We start from the raw sequence: 17,877 nt of genomic DNA, 5'->3' as shown, positions 1-17,877 counted from the left end.
TGCACCCATCTGCGCCGCCTTCTGCAGCAGCGCGGTGGCCGACATGTGCGCGGAGGCCGTGCCGGCGGAGGACGACGGCGAGAATCCGAACCCGAGGCCCGCCGGCGGCGCGGTGCTCTCCGGCGTGGAGCTCCCCATGTAGTCCTGGTCCAGCGGCCTCGCCGACACGAACACGGCGGGGTTGCCGGCGCCAGCCGCCTGCAGCTCCAGGTGCTGCTGCTGCTGGGCCGTGAGCCACGACGGCGCGAACTGCTGCTGCTGCTGCTGCTCCCTCTTGAGGCAGAGCTCTTGCAAGGACATCCCGTGCCCGACCAAAGGCTGCGACGGGTCCAGCACGGCGGGAAGGTGCAGCCCGCCCGCGGCGCCGCCCTCGCCGCCCCCGGCGCCCTGTGAGAAGAGCATCCCGGGGTGGTGCTGGCCCGCCACCGCCGCCGCTGCGGTAACCGCCCTGGCGCTCTCCTCCGCGAGCGCGTCGCAGAAGGCCCGGTGCGTGATGAAGCTGTCCCTCCTGCACGCGGTCATGCACACCTAGCCATAGTTAATCACGACGTGCCTTGAGATGGAGCATGGGCGGCGAGGTGGTCGACGTGCCTTGAGAAGAGGGTGCCGCAGTCGCATCGGTACTCGCGCGTGCCGCAGACCTTGGAGTGCGCCTTCCAGTCGGAGTGGACGGCGTAGCGCTTGGCGCAGCGGTCGCACTTCCACTTCTTCTCGCCGTGCTTGCGGCTGAAGTGCTTCTTGATGCCGGTGAGGTCGCCAAGCGCTCGCGCCGGGTCGTGGTGCACGCAGCCGGGCTCCGGGCACACGTACACCTTCTTGCGCACCGCCTCCTTGGGGTTGCGCTGCTTGAGCTTCCACGGCAGGTTGTGGCCGCGCCGGTGCAGCTGCAGGTTCTGGTCGCGCTGGAACCCCTTGCCGCACACCTCGCACACGTACCGGTTCGTCGCCATCAGCGTCCGCGGCGACAGCGCGATCACCTCCGCGTCCGGGTCTGATGACAACAACTCGATCAGTCAGCATGAATTGCACCGATCGATGGTGGATCGAGCGGGCAGGCTAGCTAGGGATGGCGATGATTGAGACGGTATATATGTATGTACCTGGATTCCCTGGGAGGCTGCGCTTCTTCTTGGCCGGAGGCGGCAGCGGGTGGGAGGAGACGCTGGCCTGGTCGCCGGAGGCGGAGGTGAGGTTGGACATGTTCTCGTCGGCGGCCATCTGCTGCTGCTGCTGAATTGCTGCCAGATCCTTGAGCATCATCTTCTGAACCGGTACGAGATCTTCTTCCCGATGCACGCTCTCGCCTGCTACCAGCAGCAGCCGCTAGCACAGCTTGTGTGCGGATGGATGAAGATGACGGATCAGCTCGCGCGCATGCAGGCGCAGGCGCAGCAGGATCAGATCTCACGGGCGGGCGGGCCGATCATGCATGTGCAGCCGTGGTGGTACTTGCAGCTGCGCCCGGATCAGCTAGTGCTTGTCCTGCTCCGGCAGCGGTGGGGACTGGCTGGGGACGGCACCTCGCTAGCCACCACCCTTGAATCTTGAAGGTAGGGACTGCCTGGTACGTCGTACTAGTACTGCCCGTGCCGCGGAATTGCCATACATGGAGCGGGTGGAGTCAGCTCAGCGATCGATCGATCGGGTTTGGAGGAAGAAGGACGCGGCCGGGACGGGAGGCTCTGGATATAACCCGCGTGCTAGGGTTGAGAGCTGGAGACTGGAGCCTAGAGAGAGAAGAGAGAGGGGAAGGGGAGGGGGAGGAGAAAGGAAGCGGATGAGGAGGAGCGGCGAGGCAAGGCAAAAGCTAGTGTGCAATCGCCGCCTCCACCCGATCGATACCCGCAATCACACTGGTCCGGAGTACACTCATCGCTGCCCTCCCCCTCCGCAAGAAAACAGCAGCTACCGCACACGGGGCGCGGGGCTTTCTGTCTTTTCCTCTGGCCTTCCTTGCTCGGTTGCTTTGCTCCTCTCTCTGTATCTGCCCCTCCCTGATGGCTGAATGCTGATGCATGCACTGGCCTCGAGAAATCCCTTGTACCTTCTGCTGTTAGCATCCTCTAATCCCATTCGATGCAGATCATGATTCTGTAGCTGGGCCAGTAACCCATGGGGTTTAATCTAGAGCACTGTACTGTGCTTGTGCGCTGCTACAGTGTTAGGAACAGTGAGATTGCAGGTGCAGCTGCAAGTTGTGATAGCCCTTCGCTCCAGCAAATCAAACCATTTTGAATTCTTGATTTCTCAAGCTGTACAGCAAAGATGAAACAATTTGCACAATAGCAATTTTTCACTCTCAATCTTTTGCACTTTTGAGTCCCGGGTAGTTCTGAATATTTGCACTTTTGAGTGTGAGATGAAGTAGTCGGCGTCAACTACAGATCTGGAACAGACAGATTAATTGGGAATTTTCAGCTGTCTCGATGTCATTTCATTTCAGCTGCTTCAAACAAAGCATCTATCTGCCGATCGAGCACACCCTTGACCAGATACCATCAAAGCATGAGACACAGGGACATGACTTTTCCTCTGTCCTCCTGAAGAGTGTGCCCTGCCTCTGCCTGCGCCTCTCATGTGTATCCATCCAGCACCCACCTCTCAACGCCCGTCTCTTCCCTTCCCCCGGCACTGGGTTTGGTATCTCTCTCGCCATCGCAAATGCAGCACGAAACGCCTTTCAGGTAGCGGGGTTAGATTAGGGCACGCAGCCTTTCCGGCCTTGAAAGTGGAAAGGCCGCCTCCGGGACATGCACAAGAGAAAGGTCGGTATGATTTCCTGGGGGAGACGCATGATGGGCTCCCGATTCATTTATGCAGCTGTTAAGCAAGGAGAAAGGGGAGTGAGTGGCGGGGAAAGCTATGGCTACTAAGCGAAAAGGTTAGCTTTTTTCGCGTCTACACTTACTGCATGATTGGCCCATTATGTTGATCGGTATGGTAAGCTCTTGACAGGTTTCTGCTTTGTTACATGCCTGCCTGCCTGCCTGCCTGCCTGCCTATGGATCAGTATCATCTCCCCCATGCCCCGAGTCCCTGACCCTGCAGCGGGTGCGGTGGCGGCATGTGCTGAATTCTGCTGGTGGAGTTCGGTCGGCCAGGATGTGAGCAGGAATGTGTAGCAGAATGAGGAAGTCAAGATGGTGTCGCGTGCAAGGCTGCCAGAAATGGTGACTGAAAACGAAGCAATACAGCAGACGCATGTCAAATACAGGCAAATTCATATATATGCCCATTGTTTCCTTATATACTACTCACAAAACACTTTTTTTTCAGAATGTAAATCAGTGACAAAAGCTGAGCATTAAATGAAGAGGAGAAAAAAATGACAATTTTTTTGAAATAAAAAAAAACAAGGCTGGAGGCTTTTGTCACAATCGAAGTGGGCATATGCATACACAAGTAAGGCTGGGGGCTAGACTGAGAGTACCGAACCCCAGCCGAGCAGCGAGCAGCCTTTGCAATGTCAATGCGGCATGGCGCGCACGTACTGCTAGCGGATGGCAGTAGCCAGTAGGCCATCAGCCGCCGGCAGGGAGAGGCATGCGCCGGGGGGGGGGGGGGGGGGGGGGGGGTGGCGGCTTGTTGGAGGAACAAACAACAAGAAACAACACATTTTGATGCGAGCGCAAAGCTCCCCCTCAATTTAAAGCCTGATGATCGATGGATGTTCTGGGGCCGCTACCAACGAAAGCAACGATCTGATGGAGCCCTTTATCCGCCTGACCACCACTGACCCGTGGCGGGGGCGCGACTAGCCTGCGGCGGCGACGCCTTTCAGTTCCATCAGATCGAGATGGCATGCTATGGCATGGGTTCAGGGTCCATCAGGGCCACGTCCACCACGAGCCGCCTTTAGGCTCCCCGTCCCTCCCTCCTGAACCTAGCACCAGCTAGCCGCCATCTCGATCGCTCGTGAGCTCGACCGATCGCCGGCCTCCGTTCGTTCCGTCGACCGTGCGCGCGGGCGCGCGCGCCGGCCGGCCCCATTCTGAGCTGCAGTCCTTGGCTAGCTAGCTGCTGAACCATGGAGCTGAAATCACCGGATCGACTACGACGGCCGCGGGTGGGCGCCGGAGCTAGGAGGAGTTTCAGGTTCGCGGGGACCCGTCTACGACAGGTTCCCATCCTCGCAGGCCCGCCGGCCGGCGTGATCGTGCATGATGCATGCACGGATCAGTGGATCGCCCTCCGGCCGGGCTCCGGCGGCCCGTGACGCCGCCTGTGCGCTTCCGCCGCAGCTGCAGGACGGTGCTGGACCGGGCGACGCGGGGGAGGGGGGGATCGCTGCTGCTGCACGTACGTGTCCTTGTCCGTCCATGAGCAGTACAGATGTCAATGATCTAGGCTTGCTAAAGTGATCACTCCCAGGATTTCATTTATTTGCCATGTCGGCGAGACCGCGAGATCAATGGCCATCCGGGCAGCAGGCCGGACATGTAGAAACAAACAAAAGAACATGCGTGAGAGACAGGTAGCCATGGCATGCGAGAGGTTCGACCGGAACAGTTTACACACCCGTGGGCTTGCTTACCCCGGTCGCAAAAGCGCCTTCCTGAATTCTAGTCCTTTTTTTTTGCAAAATCTGAATTCTAGTACTAGCTGGTAGTACTTCTTTGCATATATAGATAATATATATATATATATATATGAAGAATCTATTCTACACGCGTTTGTAACTACTCCTCCACGTGTATTCATGATGTAGGGCGTATCTGATTCAACGAAAGGTACGTACGAGATGTATGTGATCATATTAGACCATCTATGATGGTATATACTTTAAGTATGTGACCATACATGAAATATATATAGACATACTTATTTTTATATACTAGTACTAATATATAATCATGATATATTTAAAAAAATAGGGATGCTTTTGAAATTTTTCGTACATATCCGTGTGAAGTATCTTAAAATTAGTATATGAATATACTTAAAGTGATAGATAAATAAGTACGTGGATATACGTATGGTGGTATACTGATAGTAAGAGTAGCTACAAGCGAATATATATTAAATAAGATTTTTCTACTTTTGAGCAATTCCTTCGGAGTCAAGTAAGGAATATAGATCCCGTCTCCACATAGTTCAAAAGCTCGATCGGGGGGCCGGGGCACGCAGCATGCACGCAAGCATTTCCACGTCAATAATTCCCTTTTAATTTGTCGATTATTTTGGTTGGCCAAGAGATCCATACATGTGCACAATGATTTTTGTTTTCTATTTTGTTGATTAATTACCCCCTTGCCTTGCATTGTATGCGTGATGGGTAGCTAGGATTGTCGCTCGCTTTTTTTCCCTAAAATCCAAAATTGTTCTGCAGTTGCTGGTGCACATTATTTGGATGGAGCAGATCGATGATGGGGACTTTTACGGGTACCCTACGGATCATTTTTTTTCTCTATGGCACCGTACCGCCCGCGTGATCATGGTCCCAATATTGTCCGGAATCCAATGTTGAAATAATAATACATGCTTAGGACTCTTTTTGATGCAAAAAATATATTTTTTGAAGCGGCATGCGTGTTTAGGACTCGCTAATGCACAGTGAGCCGAACTAATCGTGCCTGTATTTTGTGATCTTCTTCCCAGATGCTGACGTGTTTACACACAGCATGGTTTTGTCCTTGTGTGTTTTGCAAACCCAGACTGATGGGTGATCGATGACTCATTTGACCATGATGGACCTGCCCCTCCATATGGACGGATCCTGTTGGTCGTTGCGTTGGCTGCTAGCTATCTAGACCGCACCCGTTGCCGTTTCCCCCGTGTTGCTGCCTCCTTGTCCACAAGCCCGTGACACTGTCTACCCAGTTGTGTACTTGCTTGGCCACTGTGCCCTGCTTGTACTATTAGTCCGTCGGCCGGTGACGTAGAATGTGATGGATGCCGCATACGGACGCGATGCGGCGACGTCTGCTTCCCTCTGTAATCACAAGTGTATACGCTAGCTAGCTAGATAGTGGGACCCAGATTAGAATAATGTAGTGGCAAGTGGCTCCATCGTTAAGCTTTTGACTAGGTAGTAGCTTCTTGGGTTTCAAGAAAAGGTTCAAGCTAGTTACCAGTAGCTAGCAGTCGGCATTTTTAATCAGATGGAGCGAGTTGGTGTGGGCACAGCAGCTGCAACATTTCGTAGCTAGTGGTGGTTGGATGATAGATGATGCCATGCATCGTCGGTCAGTCCAAAAGTTTCTTTAAAGAAAAGAAAAGGAAGAGAACGCAGGCGAATGGCTGCTCCGCAGAAGAGATCAAGCGAAGGCGGCCAAGGATCAGAGTCCAGGGAATAATCGTGCGCGGGGGATCGATCAAGGTGACGGTTGATCGACACGAGACAAACAGTTGATGGCCGTGAACGGCCGTGCGTGGCGTCACTTGACTCAACTCAGATTCAGAACGTGAATACCTTGCCTTTTATTTTGCACTACTGCGCGCATTGGGCTGCCAAAAGTAAAGAACAAACAGGTCACCGCGCACTAACACCTGGGAGAGCGCCTGAAAAATCTTTGGCTAGCTGGGGAATACCCAACGAACATACCACTGTCAAGAAAAGGATGATTTGTCAGTGCGTGTTTCGTAAAAAGAAACGAAAAGAAAAGGTGATTTGTATTGTATTCCAGACCCGTACGGAAATGTACGGTGTCACTAGATTCATGACGAAAATGTACTATCAGTATACGCCAGATCCTACAAAGTTGATGCTCCAAGTTTGAACCTGTAGACTGTATCGTATCGATGGGTTAAACCACATGCATCAAAGCTGAAGAAATATTACATTTGGGCCGATATTTACCTAGAAAATGTAGCGCCTGTGGCCTATATAGTGGGCCCAATCCTATCTGTCTGGGTCAGATTGACTGATCGCACATCTGGGCCTTCAAGCCCACCAATAACGGAAGCCCAGTTTGCGCCAATGCTCTCGTCTCCTCTCCGCCGCTCCGTTGAGGCCGTTCTTCCAAAACTTTACTACGACTACGATCGTCCTATGAAAAATGCAATCTTATGTTTGAAAAAAATTCTGAAAAATTATAATTCTAAAAATAGGATCTTAACTACCTCCTTAATTAAGTGGTCAGATTTGATTTGCATGTCAAAACTAACCTCATGTGGCAAATAAATCAGCGTATAAGAGTCTTTTCACGCCACCACTAATCTATCTGAAAATTAAAATTGTACTTTTTTATGAGATGGAAGAGTACTAAGAAGAATTATGCGACGACATCATCACATCGCTGGCCGGTGGCTACTACACGGCTATTCCATGGAGCCACCGCCATGCACGGATCTGCAGGCTATTTCTAGCATTCTGGCGGTGGCGCAAGGAAACCGTTTAAGCAATCGATTGGAAATTTGAGTCGGTTAGGTCGTGAGCTTGGATGTATGCCGCCCCATGCATCGCTAGTTGCTACCCAACAACGAAATGTCGTGTAAAAGCAAAACAAGAAAAACAACGCAATGTCGATCCAACAACACCTACCGAACTGCGCGAGGATCCGTCGGCTTCCTCACCTTCGGTGGGCTCTTTTGGTGCTGGTGGGCTAGGGGAGCTATGGATCCGGTGGAGGGTGTATATTTACCACATAGTTTTAGGGTTAGGGTTGGAAACTTTCTCGAGCTTCTCCGGTGTGGGCCACGGCAACAATGGATGGGTTTCTGAGGTGGTTCGCGGGCAGGAGCAGCACAGCGGTAGTTTCATCTACAGGAGGTTTGGCATCGTCGATTCTTTCTTCGTTTTCTTCTTCAGTGTTGATGCTCGAATCTTCTTTGTGCTTCTTTGGGTTGTCTGTGGCCTTCTCGTCAATGGCATCGCCAAATTCGTGCCCTTCAACTTGGCTGTTCTTCGAAGGAGACTTTACACTTTTACCGGTGGAGTGTTTAGCTGGTTTTTCCCTCCTAGGAGTTTTGCCTTAGAGGTTAAGGCTCCACTTGCCCCTGTATGCGGGTAGGTGTTCTTGGATCCTCTTTGTGGGATTGCCGCTTGTTGATCGGAGCTTGTCGATGTTGCGACTGGCTTCTGTTTCCGATGAAAGTGGGAGTTGCTCGGGGCGTTCAACGGTCGAACAGCACTGTGTGGTGCTGCTGATGGGCTTCAAATTTGAAGACTCTTGGTCGAATCGGGAATCGGCCAAAAGTTTCATTCTGGATCCTCTTCATTACGGATGATGGAGGAGGACGAGGCTGCGGCAATGAAGGTTGGCGACGGCGAAGAAGGTCGGTGACGGCGAAGGGCACTAGATGCTCCTATAATAGACTTATGTGTAATTTTATTCTTCCAGGTGTACCCGGTTAGGGCTTGGTTGTAAGAGTTATTTATCAATAAAAACCAACCCTTTCTTGGAAAAAAAGGAAGTGATAAAAGTCCAGCAAGAGAGCTTTGTCACCGACGTGCGCAGATTACAGCGACAGTCCTCCATTTACAAAAGCTGTCCCTGCCGACAGTCCTCCATTTACAAAAGCTGTCCCTGCCAAAGCTAGACGCAGAACCAGTGCTACGAGGCTTGTTTGGATCACCCCGACCAAACTTTAGTCCCTGTCATAATGGATGTTTGGACACTAGTTAGGAGTAGTAAATATAGACTAATTATAAAACTAATTGTACATATAGAGGCTAATTCGCGAGATGAATTCATTAAGCCTAATTTAATTGGCCATCGATTTGACCAAGTTGTGATATAGTAGATATATGCTAATGATGGATTACTTAGGCTTAATAGATTCGTGTTGTGAATTAGTCTCCATTTGTACAATTAATTTTATAATTAATCTATATTTAACCATCCGGAATCCACGCATGCCCTGGGATTCATATCACATACGCCGGCAGCCGGCTGCCACGTCTCCAGGTGAGCACGTTCGGCGCGGCGTCACGGCCGCCGCGGCCACGGCTGCGGCGCGCAGAGAAACAAACCAGTGGGCGTCGCGCCGCCGTCTGCCTCCTCTTGTGAACCAGGAGGGCATCTGAGCTCGGATCTCGCGCAGCTGAACTCGATTATACTAATAGCGCGCGCTCTGCTTAATCACGACGACTCCTCCGTCCTCAGCTCGGGTATAAAACTGGCCACCTCTTCAGACGATCTGGGCCAGGGGAGAATAGGATATGCACAATTATTGGCACACTGGAATATGTATACGATCGGAGCCGTGCTAGCTGACGGGGGTGACGTGGCCGACGACCCTCCCTCTCCTCATCACAAGCGGACAACCCAATTATACGGAGGTTAAAAAATATACGTGCAGCGTACCGGTCCATTAATGGGGCGCAGGGGCCTTGGCCTGGCCTCTCCTTTTTTGCACGCCGCCGGTGGTGGAATTCCGGGCTCCGGTGCCGTGTGCACGGGTGAACAGTGTGGGATCGCGTGCGCTCGGCCTCGCCCGCGTCGCCGGGAATTAAGCCGCGCGCACATGCCATCGATCCCGTCGCGTCGTCGGCGTCGCCGCCGCCTCCTCCCTCGGCCACACGACGCGCGTGCCCTGCCTTCCGGCGCCGGCAACCGCAGAGGCCGCCCCGGCACTCCGCTTCTCTTGCTACTCCGGAACCGACGGAGCAGATCGGCCGAGGGGAAGCATACCAATTACGTACCGTCACTTCACTTGAAAGGAAGATGAATGGGGGGTGAGAAGAAACTGAACAGGCAGGCAGGCAGCCATTAGGGCCGCGGGGATCAGGCCCGCAGTGACGTCGCCCTCCATTACACGCACCGGGGCCGCTCTTAATAAAAATGTTATCTTCCCGCCATAAGATAATCGGCTTCCGACTCGGATCATGCGCGCTGCTTTAATCAGATCATCACGCCAGGACAAAACAGAAGCGAGGAAGAAGACAGGTCGCTTGCTTGCTGCTGTAAAAGGAAAAAGAGAGGAGGAAGAGGAAGTAGCGTTACTCCTAAAGTAATCACATTTCGGTCCTGCCGTTTCTCACAAAAACCCCCCCGTAACACTGCTCCCCCTCACAAGCATCCCCCGCCCTTGGTGTAGTAGTACCGCTACAACTTATTCGAGCGTGTTTTGCGTCGAGAACCCTGAAGCTTGTCCGAATCGCAGAGGCCGCGCGTATGTACATCCATGGACGCCTTGGTGGGACTACTGTGGAAGTGGAACCCGACGGGACGTGCGGCGGCCGACGAGGCGCTAGCTAGGCGCAGAGGGCGCCGACCTCCCGGAGCCGCGGCACGAGGCGGCCGCTGAGGTGGAGGTCCATGAGCCCCTCGAGCCCGCCGACGGGCGCGCCGCCCACGAAGAGCGCCGGGACGGCGCCGCGCCCGGCCTCGGCCGCCGCCGCGAGCTCGTCGGCCGCGCCGGCGTCCAGCTCGATGACGGTGGCGTGCGCGCCCACGGCGGCGAGGAGGCGCTTCATCACGTGCGCCATGTAGCAGCCGCGCCGCGCGAAGATCACCACGGGGCTCTCGCGGACCAGGCGCCCCACGCGCGCCGCGGGGGCCTCCTCCTCCCCCGCCGGGTCGATGGTCAGGCCCCGCCGGATGCCCACCGCCTGCATGGTCCCCGATCGCTCGCCGGAGCTAGCTGCTGCGTGGCTGGAATGGAGACGATCGATCGAGCTCGCCGGATCCCGCCGGGCGCGGAGGAGCTAGGCTGAAAGCTGAAGCTAGTGGAGAGAGAGCTAGGCGGACGGGGAGGCGCACCCATGGCTTCGCATATATAGCCGGGGCGGCACATCACATGGCCTTAGGAGGTGACGTCAGGCCGGCGGTGACGGGGAGCCGTGGGGCCGGAGGTTGCGTCACGTGGCCGGGCCGGAACGGAGGCCATTAAATCCAGCGCTGCCGCGCCACATTAAACACCCACCGGAGCCGCCGGATTATTCATTTATTCTGCTCCGATCCTCTGAGGAAGAAATTAAAATCATCATCAAAAAGGAGAAACGAAGTTGGATTTTTTTCCTCGTTTGGCCCAGTTCTTGGTGCGCGCGTGCGTTCAACCTGGGCCAGTCGTCGAGGAGGGGAGAATCTGCGCGCGCGCGTCAGGAGGAAGCTCCGCTCGGAGATGCCGCCACCGAAATTGGATGGTACTGCCGCGATTGTTCTTCTTGCTCGGCTTCGTGCTCGTAAGTCGTACAGGGAGCAGGAGCTCGTCGTTGACGTCGAGCGCAACTGCGTACTAGCAGGGTGCTTCCGATCGAGACGGACATGGCGTACCAACTGGGCTTCGTCAAACAAGAAGCGTACTGGTAGCAGTGGACCACTGTAGACCCGTTGCATGCGGTAGGACCTAGCAGCAGCAGCGCGCCCTACGTCAGCACGACGGGAGGCCAGTGGCCCGGCGTCAGCAGCACGCTCGCCGATCGTCTCGTGCTGCGGCCCACGGCTCAGTCCCCAACCGGGCTCGCACGGAGAGCGGCCGGGCCTGGACCTCTCACGTCAGGGGTCACGTCCCCAAGGGGAGGGCGCAGCGCCGGCGCCACACGTGGCGCGCCCGGCCGCCGTTGACGTCGCTGTTGGTTGGTTTGGTTCTCCCCCGCCGTTCCCCGCCGCGCGGGGCGCCCAACCGGAGGGGATGGCCAGCAGCACCTTGCACCTACCTGCACGGCTGCACGCGGCGCCAGTCGCCATCGAGCGGCGGTGGAGGGAGGGCGAGGGCGAGCTGGACGGCGGGGATCCGCCCGGGTCGGCATCGTATCGCATCGTATCCCGCTGGCTGGCTCCCCTCCCCTCCCGCCCAGACCTTTGTTTCCTACTACTAGTACGTGGTGTTGACCGCTGACAGGTCGCGGTCACGGGTGACACCAGCAGACCCGTGTGATCCTACGTGGCCGTGACGATAGATGCTGCGCACGGTCACCCGCTGCGCCTCCGCACGCCGCGAGCGAGGTGACTGTCGGCGTGCAGGGGCGACGTTGCGCAGATCGTGTAAAGGCGCTTGCATGCCGGCAGCCCAGTGAGTGAAGCGGAGCGAAGCAAGCAAGCAATTCCGGCCAGCAGCAGCACTAGGCGAGAGGAAGCGGAGCACTGGGATGCGCGCCGGTGACGTCAACCGGGTCCTGCTGATATGGACGATGCTCGTGTTATTGTTAGCCAACGAGCGATGAAACGGCGGCAGAGACGTGCCCTCGAGAGCTCGGAACACTAGGGGGCCAGCCGCAGATAGATCGATGGGCCAGCCCACGAGCGATCTCAAAAGTAGAATGCATCTACAAGCAATGCAACATACGTCGTCACGGCTGGCATAAACTATGGCGCCGTACTACATGCATGATCACTCACCAATTCGCTTCTACTACGTACTGCTGTCGCATGCATGCATACTAATGCCCCTTCGCATTTATGAATACATAGAAAAGAAGTCTGCTCGTGAGGAGATGGCTGACGATTGCAAGAGCCATTGGTCCCTCCAATTGCCACTGCATGCAATTGCCTGCTCCACCGGCCGTCGGAGGTAATGGCCGTAGTTTTCTTATCCGAGCTTTTAGCGCTCATTTATTTGTTTTGCGGCACTAGCCCGAGCAGACAGACAGATAGATAGATAGATATGTGGATTGATTGGTTAACGCTGATGATGGAGCGTGCGCTGTGTGGTAGCTACAGCCATTGGTGGAGCGGAGTGGAGGCCGGGACCATGGATCCCTGGTCCCGGGAATCGATGCATGGATCGGTGAATCTCCCTGCCCGGCCCCGATCGAATCGAATCTCCTCCCTGGAATACTGTTACTATTACGATCTATCAGCAGGTCCACGTACAGGCAATCGATTTGTTCTTTTTTTTTTTTAAGAGGAAACGGAGCATGCAGACTGCAGAGATGCGTATTGTTGATAGATGCACTACTATACTACCGTGCATCTCAGTCATGGGCTCGGATGAATGGGCGCTGGGATTTTATTATTGCGCCCGTCGCTAATAAAGGCTGGCGACTAGCCAGTTGCCATCGCCGTGCACCATGAACGGTCGCCGTCTTCCTCTCGACCGTTTGGCGATTGGAGCATGGGCTCTGCTAGACTACTAGCTACGTACGTAGTGGGCCTCTCGGCAAGGCGGCCGGCATTGACCAGCTGCATCCACGCATGCACAGAGAGCTGCAGCTCTCTGCGCCGGCCAGGCCCTGATCGATGACGATGCGAATTGAATCTACCTAGCTACGGCCTACATGAAAGGAGAAGGCCAGGCGTCGTATTTTATCCAGTACTAGCTTGTACGTGTAGTGCTTTGGAGGACGTAGCTAGTATAGTAGGTTTGATTCGTAGGGTCAAAAAAGGCTACGTTTGGACGGACCCTGCGAACGAGTCTTGTTGCTCGATTTGTTGGTTCGCGCGTGAGTATTTTACCCGTGCGGGGTCGTGGATCTCCTCCGCCCGCGCCGCGACGCGCGGCGGCCGCGCGCTCGCCCGTGTCCCGCCGGCCGCTTGGACGCGCGCGTCCGGTTGTGCGGCATTCAGAACCTGTGAGAGTTGGAGGCTGCTCACGCCATGTTCGATCCCTCAGTACTCTCCTCCTGTTATAATAATACCCCTAGCTAGCTGAAGTGCTTGCTGAAGCTGAACGCTCTGACGGGCGGCAAGCAGCAGCAGCAGCAACCGGTCAGCCACCACGACCGCCATCCCCACCCAGTGCCTGTGGAAAAAGAAACAGGGCCCATATTGTTAGTGAGCCCATCAGCATCACGCATAACGAAGCCCAAGCTTTTTTTACTACGAGGCCCAAGGGGTTAGGATTCTGTGGGGGCGAATGAATGGGCCAAAAGCCCACGCACAACACATGAAACTCAGGTCCAAGCGCAGCCCACCAAAGCGAGGGGTTGCCCTTGTGCACATGGCACTGCGGGTGCAGGTTACGGGCGCGCAGTGTGCACGAGACGACACGACAGGGCAGCTGGGCAGGACAAGGAGTTGAGAAGGGCTGTGAAAGGAACCGGGTTCCCAGATTCACGATTCCGACTACCTGTATCATTATTGATAGTTTCTGGATCAAGTGCTATCACATACAGAGCTCATTCCAGATATAATATCATAATCATACTCTGCTTAAGATCAAACATAGGTTTAATTATTACATAAATTCATAAGATTTGTAGTACGAAATTTATTACAAGCCTCTCGGCTAGAGCGGTTCAGGCAGAAATCGTAAAGCGGTAGCTAGTCTTTGGGCCGTCCTTCATCTCCTGGACCCTCCTCCACAGGCGACTCGAGCGTAGCACGGGCTTCAGTCATACCAACCATCATCGTTGGGGTCGAACTCCGGATCGGATCCTGCATCGTACCAGGCTATCCCCAAGGTATGAGATAGGTTCACGTCACTATCCGAATGCAAGCTTTATTATGGATTATACTATGGGTATAACAAAGTTCAAGAGGTAAAGCTAGGGTTTCCTATGCATGCAATACACACACACACATATATATATATATATAAATATACACATCTTCTTCCATTCTCGACTCGGGCCCTTCCGGCATTCCGGACTCCCGGTCAACGCACACCTTCCAAACCACCAAGTCGATGCGAGAACTCCCTCTCCTCGCATCTCAATTGCCCCCTGCCAGGAAGTTAATCTAGAGGGAGGTAGAAGTCATGAGTAACACTAACTAATAAGAGCAACAGAGGAGGAGGATGTCCATGACCGAGGACGCGGCTATACGTATAGTTTACACCCTGCAGGGGTTGTACATCTGGACCCACTCGAATCGACTCTAGCCGAGAATCAGCTGACTAATAGACGAAACACTGGTCTACTGAAACGGAACTAGGAGCCACGGCACCATCCGGCTTTCCCGGATCTTGGGTGCATCCTCCCACAAGAGGTCACCCCGGGACTGTGAAGCTTCCCATGCGTCTCGGGGAACATGAGGTTAGCACCTCCTTCCCCTGCACCGATACTCGATCCTCCTACCGGCTTGGTACCGTGTTAGCTAGCCCCGGACCAGGCCCACCCTTATAATGGGTAAGTGGTGTGCACGCTTAACAAATTTTCACAAGTCATAGTTACTCTCACTCGGTCCTTATCTGCCGAAGCGGACATCTTCATCAAAAGCGTCCCACCACGGTGGTCCGCGACTTCACCCTTGACGGGTGCCTCCAACACCTCAACCTCGTAACCAAAAAGCTGTATTCACCACAGGTACTCCGTAGGGTGTGTCAAGATACACACCCCAAGCCCTCGATCCACGATCGAGTTAGGTTTGCCCACTCCCCGCTAAAGCCCTAATCACCAACTTCTGAATAGTATACATTCACACACGCCAAGACTATCCATCCATTCCCACACATACACATTCAAGGATTGACAAGGTATTTCATATAGTAAGCAAGTGTGATAGGATTGCAAGGAGTATGGATACATAAAATAGGCCATGCAGGTTCAACTTGATAAAATTACACACATAACGATAACATTTCTAACAAGCAATGCCTAATAGGTATTCAGATCGTAGATGGGCATGAACCTGTCGTCTTTTCGAAGTCCTCCTAGGCTTCCGGGTAGTCCTGGCCATCGGTTAAGTCCTCGCAGTCGGGTCCTATTCGTAAATACGAGTAAGAGCATGGATCAAAGTGCAAAAATGCACAAAACTCTTCAAATAAGATCCAAATCGCAGGTGGGTCAGGGCCTGCTGACATCAGCGTTGACCGGTCAACGGTCAAGGGGGTCACCAGGTCCCACGGGTCAGCCTCACCCCGAGGCTAACAGGTGGGGCCCTCGGTCAGGCCGGGTAAAAGAAAAAGGGAAGGGGCCCGGCTCGGTTTTTAGGCCCAAAGGTGTTTGGGCCGGCTCAGTCAGCCCAACTAGGCTCGGCTTGGCTTCGTGGTCAGCTCGGCCTGCAGCTTAGCAGGCCGGCTCGGTCCTCGGGTAGGCCAGCTCACCTAACAGGCCGGCCCACGACTCATTCCTCTCTCTCTCTGATAGGACGGTCCCACGTGTCGGTCTTGGTGGGATTCGGTACAACCGTGTTTGGATCCGGTGTGATAGTGCAGGGGTGCGTGTGCGTGTGTGTGGGCATCGTGGGTGTGTGCGCACAGGCGCACGCGAGGTGCTCGGCGAAAAGCCCAAAGGGTTTGGCCGCGACGCGAACGCGACGTTGCAGCCGCGTCGCAGGGTCGCCACGCACGGCAAGGCCGTGGCGGGGGCATGGCGAGGCTGGGGTGTGGCCGGGCCACGTGGTGTGGGTGGGCACGCACGCGCGCGGGTCCTGGCTTCCCAGGGGCGTGGCGTGGCCATGCCGTGCGCGGGGCACCGGCATCCCGGGCCCGTGACACGACGCGGTGGCGGAAGGCAACGACGACTGTGGGCTCGTCGGGGCGGCGCGACGGGCTCCTGCACGAAAGGCGGCACTGCGGTCGGATGGGGAGAGGGAGTCCTAAGGCTGGCTACAGAAGGCTCATCGGCGGCGCCGGCAGCACGAGGGGGAAAAGGGAAGGAACGGCGGCGGTGAAGCTCACCGGTGGGCTTGCTAGCAAGGTTCTTGGCGCAGTGACGGGCCGGTGCAGGCGGATCGGGGCTGTGCAGGACGTGCGGCCTCGTCGTGGTCGTCGTACGGGGGCCGGCCTGGTGGAGCTCCGGGGCCTGGCGTCCTCCTCCTCCTCGCGTGGCTTCTGCTGCTCCTCCTCTCCTCTCTCTTCTTTTGGTGTGGCGACGGCGGAAGGGAAAAGGGCACGGGGCGGCTAGGGTTTCAGGCGGCGGCCTCGGGGTTCTTAAGGGGCGGCCCTAGGGTTGCGGCGCGGGCCCAGACGTCGAGGGCGGCGATGCCCGGCGTCCGTGCCATGGCCACGCGGCGCGCATCCGGAGGCGGCAGGCGCGGGACTAGGGTTTGCGGCGCGGGCGGCCGGGGCGCGGGGAAAATGGAGGGCGCGCGGGCGGTTACGCGGCGCTGTCGCGGAGCGGAGCGAGCGGGGCCGGCCGGTGACGGGAGCGGAGGCTGGAGCGCAGGCGAAAGGGGAAAGGGGAAAAGGAAGAGGCACGACGGTTACGGCGCCTTGTCGCGAGGCGGGGGCGAGCGGCGACGCGGGGCTGAACCGGGGGCGAGCGGCGAGAGGAAGGGGAAAGCTAACAAGCGGGTCCCGCTTGTCAGCTGCCCGGGTGGAAGGTGAAGGGTCGCGCGTGAGTTGGTGATGGTGGGCTGGGCCGTGGTGGCCGTGCCGCGCGGGCTGTGCTTCGTGGGGGAAAAAGAAAGAAGGAGCTGGGCTGGGCCGCGTGCTCGCGGGCCGTGTTCCGCAGAGAGAAAGGGAAAGGGTGGTGGGCTGGCCCATGGTGTGTTTAAGTGTATAGCAAATGAATTTGAATTTGATTGCCTCTTTCAAATTCAAATTCCACACAATTTTGATCACAGAAACTTGGAATCCAAACAGAAAATCCAACAATTAATACATAGCTTAGCACTTTCACAAATTTTTTTTGAAAATCCAAAATTTTGCACAACTATAATGTTCCGGAAATTTTTCGAAATGTTACAGGCTGCCCCCTGCGTCGCCGGGCGACTCCAGCCTGACAACCTCGTCCGGCCGTCCAGGTGCGCTGCAGGGCTGCAGACAACTGCAGTGCCCACCGAACCCGATCCAAATGTTGATGCGTCATTCACCCTGGAGCCCGGACATGAAAGGCGAGCTTGACACCAGGCATCGAGCATTGATTCACCGAACCAGAAAGCGCAACAGGTCGCCCAGGCCTGGGTCGCCCGTCGGCCACGTCGGTCGCCGTTCCGGTTGACTTTGACTTGGACCGGGGCATCAACGGACGTGACGCGGCTTGCTTTCAGGATTTCTCTACCATCACCGGTTAGTAAACTATTTAATTCCACCTGTTGAGCTCCACTCGGAACCGTACGTGTCTCGTCCATTGCCGTTCCGCCTCCAGCAGATGTGCGAATCCAGGAACCTTGTTCCAAGTTCCAACCAGACTCTCTCTCTCTCTCATGGTTCCACCAAATCTGCCAC

At 55.6% G+C, this 17,877-nt stretch overlaps 2 protein-coding genes across 2 annotated transcripts in view; both read right to left on the bottom strand.

Moving 5' to 3' along the window:
• The window catches only part of LOC112892857 (protein indeterminate-domain 7-like), a 16,823-nt gene extending 14,913 nt beyond the window's left edge, over positions 1-1,910 (bottom strand). Inside the window, exons 1-3 of the mRNA XM_025959962.1 lie at positions 1,101-1,910; positions 592-991; positions 6-508 (exon numbers count right to left, since the gene is read on the bottom strand). Of these exons, the coding sequence (XP_025815747.1) occupies positions 6-508; positions 592-991; positions 1,101-1,260 (1,063 nt within the window). The 5' untranslated portion in view covers positions 1,261-1,910. The remainder of the gene's footprint in view (positions 1-5; positions 509-591; positions 992-1,100) is intronic.
• A 7,845-nt stretch (positions 1,911-9,755) lies between these two features.
• On the bottom strand, positions 9,756-10,656 carry LOC112891659 (monothiol glutaredoxin-S2). Its single transcript, XM_025958571.1, has one exon. It carries the CDS (start codon positions 10,499-10,501, stop codon positions 10,139-10,141), a length of 363 nt encoding a protein of 120 aa, XP_025814356.1. The 5' UTR covers positions 10,502-10,656; the 3' UTR covers positions 9,756-10,138.
• Between the last annotated feature and the right edge of the window lie 7,221 nt (positions 10,657-17,877).

Source organism: Panicum hallii, chromosome 5, assembly GCF_002211085.1.
Source record: "Panicum hallii strain FIL2 chromosome 5, PHallii_v3.1, whole genome shotgun sequence".
NCBI classification, from domain to species: Eukaryota; Viridiplantae; Streptophyta; class Magnoliopsida; order Poales; family Poaceae; genus Panicum; species Panicum hallii.
Note: the sequence above shows the minus strand (reverse complement) of the source record. Positions and strands in the feature narration are given on the sequence as shown.

What these genes read in the sequence shown, in the direction of transcription:
- LOC112891659 (XM_025958571.1), bottom strand. Translation starts at nt 10,501, where the DNA reads ATGCAGGCGGTGGGCATCCGGCGGGGCCTGACCATCGACCCGGCGGGG.